At 41.3% G+C, this 10,817-nt stretch overlaps 1 protein-coding gene across 1 annotated transcript in view; it reads left to right on the top strand.

The window, feature by feature from the left end:
• The first annotated feature begins 362 nt into the window (after nucleotides 1-362).
• The window catches only part of plpp4 (phospholipid phosphatase 4), a 45,830-nt gene continuing 35,375 nt past the window's right edge, over nucleotides 363-10,817 (top strand). Inside the window, exon 1 of the mRNA XM_064317753.1 lies at nucleotides 363-976. Within this exon, the coding sequence (XP_064173823.1) occupies nucleotides 888-976 (89 nt within the window). The 5' untranslated portion in view covers nucleotides 363-887. The remainder of the gene's footprint in view (nucleotides 977-10,817) is intronic.

Genomic DNA, 10,817 nt, shown 5'->3' with positions numbered 1-10,817 from the left:
GCTAACATATGTATAATCTTGAAATGTTAATCTGTAAAACTTTATTATCAGCAATATCAACTGTATCATCATATCATTTAAAATATGCAACAGAGTGCAAGGATACTCCAATCTGGTAAGCTAGTACGTAAAGTAATATATATTTGAAGGTGTACACCTTTGCAGCTTGGCAGTGTATTCAACTACAAATATTTTTATTTTTAACTTTTAGTCTTCAGACATTTTGTCTTGTTTACATGCTCTCTCTCTCTCTCTCTCTCTCTCTGTCGCACTCTTCCTCTTTCATGCACATTTGTGGAGAGAGAACGTGTGATGGAGAGAGAGTGTGTATGTGTGTGACAGTGTGCCATAGATAGAGATAGAGAGAGAGAGAGAGAGAGAGACGGTTCTCTCTCATTATTTCTTAAATCCATATATTCACTTTGTGCCACTCAGTGTAACCTGCCCCCCTCCCAACCACCACTCTATACTCACGCCCGCTCTCTCTCTCTCTCTCTCTCTCTCTCTCTCTCTCTCTCCCTGCCTCTTCTGAGAAGTCCTTTTTGTTGCGCACCCCCTTCTTTCCCATCTCGGAGCGCGAATCCTCTGTTTAGACCACCACAGCGGGACAGGAAGTATAAAAGAAGAGGAGTAATCTAAAGAGAAAATAAAATATACTTAAAGACCGCGAGCTTTAGCCAGTGGAAAGGAGTTTTAAGAAAGAGCCCGTTTCAGGTGATCAGCTCGCGACAGACAGCGCGGCATCTATGGCACAAAGGCTGCTCACCGTGACTTCAGGCTCTGAACTCAATTCCGACCGGTGAAGGGGATTAAAAGTGAACGTTCTGCAGTTCAACCACAAGTTCCTCTCTTGTGATAGGATTTCTCTGTCCTGAGGAATTAAGATCATGAAGATGTCTCCCCCAGATCGAAGGAAAAGCATTCGAGATCTGGCGCTGGAGATTGGCATACGAGTTCTGCTCTTCGGAGTTTTCGTGTGAGTAGAGGCTACGCTACCGAGCAACGCTTGCTCGGGATTAAACGGCGTTTCTCTGTTTATGTCGGTATTGAGCCAGAAAAACATAGGACTACATTATTACTGTTCTATTATAATGTGAATTTAATCAGCACTTCGCTATTTTTGCAAAAGGAAATCCGGTTATTTTCACGATGATGTGGATACTTTATTGATTCACGGTGGTATTTTGGCTGACGTCCATGCCGGTACTTTAACCATATTATGTCGCTGTAGTATAAACCAGACCTGTGGCAACGTTCTGAGACTGCATAGCCGTCTCTCCAGAGTCTGTAGCTACATTGCTATTTTATTATACGATCATCTGCATTCCTCAGTCGACAACCGACACAAATGTCTCTCTGTTGACCGATGGTAGACAGTAGGATATATAATATGTAACTCAATGCTGCTCACGTTACAGTTTCATTAAAAATATATGTTCGTGGGAAGACTTATTTGTACGTTCCATACTTGAAATTATTCGGCAGGAATTGTTACTAAGCATACGAATTATTCTAAGTGTCTTTTGACTAAAAAGTTGGCTACTATTTTGTGCAATGCAAGTTATTGTATTAAGGAATAAACTAAAAGGCATTAATGTACGCTCCTAAAACGGATATATATGACCCCATTAATTCGCATTATTAGAGCATCAATTCAGACCGTATCAAGGATGCATTCAGTGCGCGGGGTGCTGAAGGGACAGCTCTTCCAGCTGGAGCGGATTGCAGTGCCTCGCGACATCTCGATACTACTGTGGCATGCTTTAAACATTCAACAGCTGGCAACTCACTAACAAAAATGCTTGCCTAACACACAGATAATATCTGTATTTCTCCTTCGATTAATTTATATAATGATTTCCTCATTTTACGTCTTATCTCGTATATGTCCTTTAAAAAGGTATAAAACTGTTTATCACGAAGTAGCCTTTCCACTGCACATCAATCGTCTGGCTGCTCGTTAAGAGAGACAATGATAGCGATCGCAATCTAAGGAATTACAGAATTGCTTTTAAAATATTATGCACTGATAACTGTGTTTTTATCTGGTGTATTGTGAAAACGGTGATAACTGATTAGAGAAGAGAGAGAGAGAGAGAGAGAGAGACTGTGTGTGTTTGGTGAGGGGTGGGGGGTGGGGGGGTCTGTGCTAGCTTTTTTTTTTTCGCCACTTGCTTGCAGAAGTGCACTTAAAAATAGCTATAAACGCGCTTGTAGCCCGCACGGCCCCTGCCAAGGGTGATTTCACATGGGATTTTGAGATATGTTGCAATGGAAGCCTTGAATAAGCTTGCCATTCTTCCAGCTGCAGAATTATCCTCGTTCTAGAGCTTCAGACATAAATCTGTCAGCATAATAAACTATACTGTTTTACCAAACGGGCTACTTCTACAGTATTTAGATGAAATTGGGTGCCATGACCGTCAGATCTCCCCTCCCAGTTTCTGCCCCACACATAGATTAAAAGGACTTCCTTTCAATATTCCCGTTGCTATAGCTTCCTATTGCACGAGCGTGATAATCTTTACGATCGATCATATGATTACACTGAGGAAACAGAAGTTGGTAAATCAGACTCGGTAAACCAGAATGATTGTGTAGTAGCCTATAACTGCATTATTTAAATGAAGTGTTTTCGTCTTCATTCAATGAAGTATTTCACCATGGTAGCCTAACCTCAATTGCAAAGCAAGTAGATGCGTATCGTCTGCACATCTCTACAAATTGGTATGCCTGCACCACGTCATTCTACAGTGCTCTAATTAACAAGATTTTAACTACGTGGGTCCAATTATTAGTTGGTTTTCATTCAAAACATTCCGCAGCAATGCATAACGCCGTGCTCAAGAATGATCCTGTGTTAGGCCTTCCCAAAAATGCATGTAGGTAGCCGTAGTATTTCGGCAGGTTTGTAGGTTCAGTTGTACACAATATACCTACTTTTATTCGCCTATGGTTAAAAAGAATACGATATTTAAGAATCAAAGTGTAGACAGACTATACAGTAGAGTCAGGCTTTCAGAGAATTCCCACTTCGCTGGATTACTGAAGATCCACTGATAGCGCGTGCACTAAGGCTGCCCCCCACTGTCGCACCTGAGAACCTCAGTTTCACATTGCTCTACCTCTACCGGGCTACCGATTTATCCCCACTTGTACATCTGCTGAGTCTAGACGTTTTTCGGCTCGGCTGTGTAATTATGCACCACGAGGAGGCCCATCGTAAACTCTTTGTCTCAAATGGCTTGTTAGTTAGCTGTGAGAGGATTTTCCATGAATAATGATGACCGAGCAGCAACCGTATCAACTTGAACGCATCATTCTCTGTACAGGAAACCACAGTCCCCAACCACAATTTAGCAATTTCATATTTTCTTCTTTCATCCATTGTGCTAGATTCCAACCTGATCCTAATTATTTCTAAGTCTAAATATTACATTACATTAATTTAGCAGACACTCTTATCCAGGGCAACTTACAATGTAGAAGAACATAAGTGCTTTCTCTGATTTATAGGAGTAATAGTGTCAGACTTGGCTATTGCCTGGCTGTACTGAATATGGCGATTCATTATTATTTTAAAGGGATGATATGTTCAGTATGATTCCCTTTTATTGGAATCCTAGGACCCAATGCCTTTAATCATAATTCAATGAGCAGGTGTGATCCAGATAACAGATTTAAAATTATCATCAACAGTCAAACCCAGTTATAAGTTTCTGTAGACCAATACACATGATCCACAAATTAGTTTGAGACTTTGGCAGAAAGAGACTTTTAATGGAACCCAATTTTGAATGGTCTGTGTCAGACAAAAGACATGATTTCTTAGACCAGATAGCTGCCTGGGACCCATGGGCAAACTATTTCAATCTAGTTCCTATACAGTTTTAGCAATTGTGACAGTCATAGTATTTATTATTCATTGAAGGTCAAGTGTAAGGAACAGTATCCTACCCAAGGGCCTCAACCACATGTCTGTGAGTCTAATGCCTAATTTAAAATCACTACTCTGCTTAATACTCTAGATTCGGGGGCTCAACCATAAATTTAAAAAAAAAGTAATTTATTAAAACCCTTCCTTTTTTGTTCTTCCTGCAAAAAACTTCCTGTCATTAAAATGGATTAATGGATGTATTCACGCACAATTAGATCTTATGCAGCTGTTTGTGTCCTTGCGAATGTATGAGACAGGGGAAAAAAAAGAAAAGCAGGTTTAAGCTGCATTCATAGTCAGGTAAGAGAGACCAGAAAGCCTGTCCTGATGCTCTTGTGTGGGCTATTCCTGTTCTGTTGTCAGTCTTGACTCCAAGTTGTCGTCAGGGTGTGTTCAGATGACAAACCAAGCTGTGGGCAACTGTGCCTGATCTACTCAGCGGCACCAAAATGCTGTGTGTCTCAGTCTCCGATTGTTGTGTGCTTATTATTGCTGTGAACCTTCGGGGTGCTGTAATGCCTGTCATTTCAAACTGCATTATTCACATCACCTTCAAACTAACCATTTTTTAATTTAAACTTTGACTATTTTTATTTAAAAATTAACCATAATACAAGAACTGTGTGAAACATGCTTGAGGTGATTTGCCCTTGATTAAATCAAAATGGTACTGGCTCTCAGTTGTTTTAATTTGAGAGAGAGCGAGAGAAAGTGAGAGAGAGAGAGAGGCAGAATGGCTTCAACAACACAAAAAGGGAGTAAAAACAATGACATGTAAAATACAAAAAAACAAACTTATCTAAACACTGACAGAATTATGAGGGTAAAAAAAACATTATCAGAGAAAAAGCAGCCCAAGGCAGTTTCCTATTTCAAATATGTCCTACAGGAAAATATTGCCTGGAAGAATTGCTTCAAAGTCACATCAGATTACCATAAATTACAAATGCAGTGTGACTTTGCCTTATTCCATTCCATGTAAAGTATAGCTTTGAAGGGCAGGGTGGTGCTGTGCATTACCCTGCACTGCCTTACACGTACAGTATTACTGTGATGTTCTGTAACGTTAACTCTGCTCTTAGCCCTTTCTGTTTAAATGTGATTTTCCCATTAAAGCTGAAGGTCGCAGGTACAAATAAAAACCATGACTTTGGTCAGAACCATCCTGGGTGTATAATTCCGGTCACATGGGGCCTTGGGTTTCTGATTCAAGCAAGCAATTGGGGCGACAGCCCCAAAAATAAACAAATAAATAAAAAAATGGTATAACAGAAGTTGTGTATCCGGTTACCAGCTGCATGGATACATTAATCTGATGCAATTATCCATTTCCTGTTTGCAGAACAAATTAACAATACACTGGAAACAAGATGGGTCAATATAAGTACCCAGAAAACGCCTCTTAGGCAACATTACTCTTAATGGCATACAGCTCTGTTTCATGTCCAGTCATTTGGCCTTTAATTTCATAAAAGACAGTTAGAATAAATTGCATAGTTTCAGCCCTCCAGTGGAGTTCCAGAGACTTGTTGAATTTATGCCAAGGCACACTGAAGCTGTTCTGGTGGATCGTGCTGGCCCAACACCTTACTAAAACATTTTACGCATCTTTTTCCTTTAATTTGTCACCCACCCACACACCCACACACATATATATATATATATATATATATATATACATATATAAAATGGGGCCAGCTGTGAAAATCATCTGACCACATTGTTGCTGTTTGTCAAAGTCTTTCCCGACGTGCAGAGAATGTGAGATTGCTACCTTACAGTGTGTCTGGGACATTCTTTGGCAGATTTCTCCAACTGAGCGGAACGGCGGGGGACAGCAGCAGTTTTGCTTGGGCAGTGTTTCTGAAGCATAGCTGCACTTCAGGTCCCCTTCACAGAGGACATTTTAACTGTTGTGACAAACCGATGGCAATTTCATGCGACTGTAAAATCTCTACACAAAAGAAAACCTGGTCTTATCTGAACCCAAGGCAACGTTTGTCTTCATGTTGCCTGCTTGAAAGTGACGGGAAAAAGTTTTCACACAACCGCCTTATTAAATCAGTGATGGGGACCTTTGTGCACCAAGCAAGAAACAAAGATGCCGGTTCATGGTTGCATCAGCCACATCACCTGCTTTCAACACCTTTAATAATCATGCACATTGCTTTTTGATCGTTGCATAAACAGCTTTCATTCAACGCATTCAAGGACAACATAAACAGCAGATGCTTTCTTGTACAAATGTGCAAGACCGCTGAATAATCGCTGTCCTTGAAATGAAGGAACATTTTATCTCGAGAGGAATGCGGCGTCCGCCAGTGTGTGAACTGAGAAACGGCTGTTCCGGTGCTGTGGTTGGGTTAAAATCGCATACAGAAACCACACTGTCAGAATATCCATATTTGAGTGGTGATCTGTATCCTTTGCTCAGACCTGCAGTGTGCACATGTGTGTGTGTGTGTGTGTGTGTGTGTGTGTGTGTGTACAGTATACGCAGTTAAATTAAAAAGTGACACAACTTTTGTTAATGTAGGCTGATGATCTGTGTAGGAATTACAGCCTTTTTATACATAGTCTCCCCCCATTTTAGGGGACCAAAAGTAATGGGACAAATGAACATAATCTGACATAAAGTTGTCTGATGACTGCCTGAAATCTGGGTTAAAATTTATCCAGTAAATTTATGTCCAGTACAGAGCCAGAGAAAGAAAAACATTTTTTGTCACTGCCCCAAATACATATCCCAAATACATGTCCCCAAAAAAAAATTGATGAAATCAGTGGTGTCCAATCATGTGCCATGGACGGCAAAGCGTATGCAGGTTTTCATTCCAGCCAATCACCACACCTGCTGATTTCACTAATTAGTTTCTCCACTCTGGTTGAAGGTGTGTTCATTTGTGAAATCAATAGGTGTAGTGATTGGTTGGAATGAAAACCTGCATACCCATGGCCCTCCTAGAATCATGATTGGACACCACTGGGTTAATGAAAAAAAATATATGAATGATCTTAATAATATTCATAATGACATCATCATCTTTTTGACAAATGACCTGCGCTGTAGCTCAGCAAGGCCCGACAGTATGTTAAGGGATCTTGAAAAGAAAAAAAGAAAGAAAGAAGAGAAGCCTGTGCAAGCAGGCTTTGATTCGTCAGTATGGTGATTTTCATCCATCAGAGGTGTGAGGGAGAATACGGAGAATAAGACCTACACAATAATGCAGCTGTCTGTGCAGGAAGGCGTTCTGTGAAAGACAGGATTCCAATTATGAGGAAGTGAAGTGACAGCAGCGCCGTAGTCGGGGCAGAAAAGAAACAGGGCCGACAGGAGGAATTTTAAACCTGACACAACCGGAAAGCCTGTGACATTTTAATCTCCGTGCTTTCTCTCCCTCCCCCCCCTCCCCCCATCTCACATCCCTCTCTGACTTTCTCCCTCTTTAACACATGTACTCTTCGTTTCTCTCCCCCCCTCCCTTGTCCTTCTCTCTGATGGTTATGGTTAGCTTTTAAGAAAGAACTGTTGAACCTCTTGAAGAAGTAACATGCCTTTGTGAGTGCAGTATATGAGGTCAGTTAATCACAGTAAATAATATTTGTAGGCAAAAGACTGGTCGTGCTGCGCAAATGATTCAAATTTCACTTGTTGTGAGTGATGCTGTATATCTGTGATTTGTCTGAAGTCTGAAACAGCCACAGAGACGTGCATGCATGTGTCTGTGTGCACGAGTGTGTTTTTGAACAGCTGTTTTCATAGTTTTTCGTAGTGGTTCATTGATGTAAAAAAAAAGCATTCTTTGGCACATTAACATTCAGCATGCTAAGTACACATTTACTGCATCTTTAAAGTGCTTTATACGGCTTTGTTGTAGTAATTGGAGATAATATCATTACCACTGCAGAGGCACGTCGTTAATTATGCATAGCTCTGAGCACTGTCGAGCACAAAAGAACCAGTAGATTGGAATCTCCCCAAAAAGACATCAGTGGCGCTGGCACAGAGTGGAGGTGACAGATATAACGAGGCGGGGTGGAAGTGAGGCGGTGTTAACTGGCCAGACCGTCCCCTTCTCCTGCGTCACCACTTCCCTTTAACGCGCTATTGGCGTTGGTGTAGAGCAGGGATCAGCAACTCACGGTCCTCGAGGGCCGAGGACTGCTGGTTTTCCACCCTCCCTTTGCCTGGGAGTCAGGTGTGAAGACAGTCTGGCCCATCAGTAGCACTAATTACCCGGGAGAAAAGGAAAATCAGGGCTGCATTTGGATTCGAGGGCCAGAGTTAATGATCCCTGGTGTAGAGACTGCAGCTCCGGGAGGGGGGGGGGGGGATCTCACAGTCATAAGCCAACCACTCCCTGACGGTTTTCTCGTCCTCCCAAAACACGATAACTTTGTCTGACACCTGATGGCTGACCCCAGACTGACAGGCCTGTTTGATGGGTTTCCTCACTCTTCAGAACGTGCACAGCGAAGATAACTGTGCATGCATCAGGCATGTTGACACGGGGATTTTTTTTTCGAGTTCACAATTATGAAGATGTCACCGAAGCCCGGCTAACGTCTTGGGTCTCAGATCTACAATTTGGTGAAAATACAATCTCTTTCATGACCATTATAATTTCATCTTTAGTCTTTCTTAAAGCTTTACTCCTTAAATTTTCCTCACAATTGAATATAATTGTTAATTTGTTTATTCACAGCAAGTTTAGCAATCACATTAAGAAATCTGTTTGGTCGCAATAATAATCAAAAACATTTATTTTAAAGTCAAAGTTAAGGACGAGTGTTGATTGCGCACAAATCATTGTGCTTCCCCAGTGAGCACTTGATTATGTGATGTTCTCCAGAATATGGATATTTATTTGAGTTTAAAACAGGATGAAAACAGATGTGGAAAAGTTTTTCCATGTTTCTGTATTTCAACTCCCCTCAAGCTGACGGCTCGTACTTTAGCACCTAACAGAAAATAGTGGCCTTTGTGTTTTTCCCCACAGCCATGTCAAACAGGAAATCAATACCAACGATCTTAGGGCAACTCAGTTCCTGTGACCTCAGACAATTAATCTCCCATCCACGATCAATATCTTTCCAATTCCGTGGAAGAGTTACTGACCATTCACACTGCTGTAGGGTGAACTTGCATGTACACACCTAGTCCTTCGGAATCACACATGAAGTAACGTGTGTGCTTTTGCGGGCTATAAAGCTACAGGTTTCCTGGTACAGGTGTGGCTCGTGGATGCTTTTGGATCCTGCATCCATGTACATCTGAAACCCAAAGTACCTTGTGGACTTTGTCCTGTGCTCTGCTTTGTCAGCTGACTCATGCTTGCTGAGACTGTCACTTCCTGCCTCAGCTCGTCGTACTTTTTGAACTGTTTCCTGCGACAAACACAGCTCTGCTCTAAATGATGCGTATAACAACTCTTGGAATGGCTTGTGTGTGTGTTTAGATGTGTGTGTGCGTGTGTGTTGGTGGGTGTATGTGAGTGTGTGTGTCTGTGGGCGTGTGTGTGTGTGGGAGGCCTGTTCCCTCAGGGGTTTGAACAGTCTCCCTATACACCCAAAACAGGAAATGAGGTCAGACTCTCAGTAGAGGGTCACCAATAACTTGGCCCCTTTCTACCCTACGGCACAGAAATTTACTTTGGATTTGGCTGACGAAGTAAAGAGGGCAGAATGGATTGAACTCTCAAGCTTGTTTTCGGGTTGATACTGTCATTATTGACATTTCACATTATAAATAATGACCATATCTCTATGAATATTTCAATCGGCATTACAATGACTGTGCATGACTAGGTTTAAGGCAGGAATACCGACCAGAATGAGATTTCTACAGACCTTTTAGGAATAGGTTGGAGGTATTGACTAATAAAAATGCTACTAGCAGTTCATTATTTCTTGAAGTTCATGAAGAAATTTTTGAATTATTCAGCTGAGCACCAACTCAAAGAAGTGTTACCCTGAATGCAAATATGGGCAAAATATGCCTGACTTTTCCATTATCCATTATCCCTTTCTGAATTGATGTTCACCCTATTCATCTGTCATCAATACATTTCTACCCATGGCAATTTAGGCTCTTCAAATTGCTGTGGTTGCTAACATTATGTCAAATTAGAAGAGAAGGAACAATTCTATACTCAAAAGAAACTGCATACTTATAAAAAAAGATAAATAAATAAACAAACAAGCAAATAAATAAATAAATAAAGGTGGGTAGCATGATAATCCACTCATGATTGTGCAATTATCCAGGCGTAACCCCATTGTTCCCTAGTTCCTCCCGACCACAGCTGGAGTCTGTGGACTGTGGATTCAATTCAATTCGGCCGCGAAAAAATCTGTTTGTGCTGACTGCCACTCAGCCCTCGTTTCTCGACTATGGCACAGACAAGCCAGCAGACTGTTTGTCTGCCTCTGATGTACTGTACAGTGTGGTCTGGAAGTTTTTGGACAGTGAAATACTTGTTGTTTTGGCTCTGTAAAAATAAAATTTAAAGGACTGTAATTCTTACACGGATCACCCGGTACAGTATGTAAATACCTTAAAAATTAAACCTGACAGTCTGCAATTCGCCGTCTGCATTGTAACCTCATATTCATAGTTTCATTCCAAATCCGATGTGCTGGAGAACGGAGCCGAAACAAAAAAGATTGCGTGACTATCCAAATACACGGCACTGCAGCCATATTGCGTTAGCTGTGCCAGTGAGCTTTTAACACCAAGCTTTCTTCTGTAATTCTGTGTGTTAGAACAATACACAAATTAATCACAGAGTCATAATCTACTCTCTATACATGGGTAAGGTACTTATTTGTTGAAAGCAGTAGCAAGTGCCTAGCTCCCGCCCTTCCAAACTTACTTTAC

Source organism: Anguilla rostrata, chromosome 18 (genome assembly GCF_018555375.3).
Source record: "Anguilla rostrata isolate EN2019 chromosome 18, ASM1855537v3, whole genome shotgun sequence".
NCBI classification, from domain to species: domain Eukaryota; kingdom Metazoa; phylum Chordata; class Actinopteri; order Anguilliformes; family Anguillidae; genus Anguilla; species Anguilla rostrata.
The sequence above is the reverse complement of the archived record's forward strand: the minus strand, read 5'-3'. Positions and strand labels throughout refer to the sequence as shown.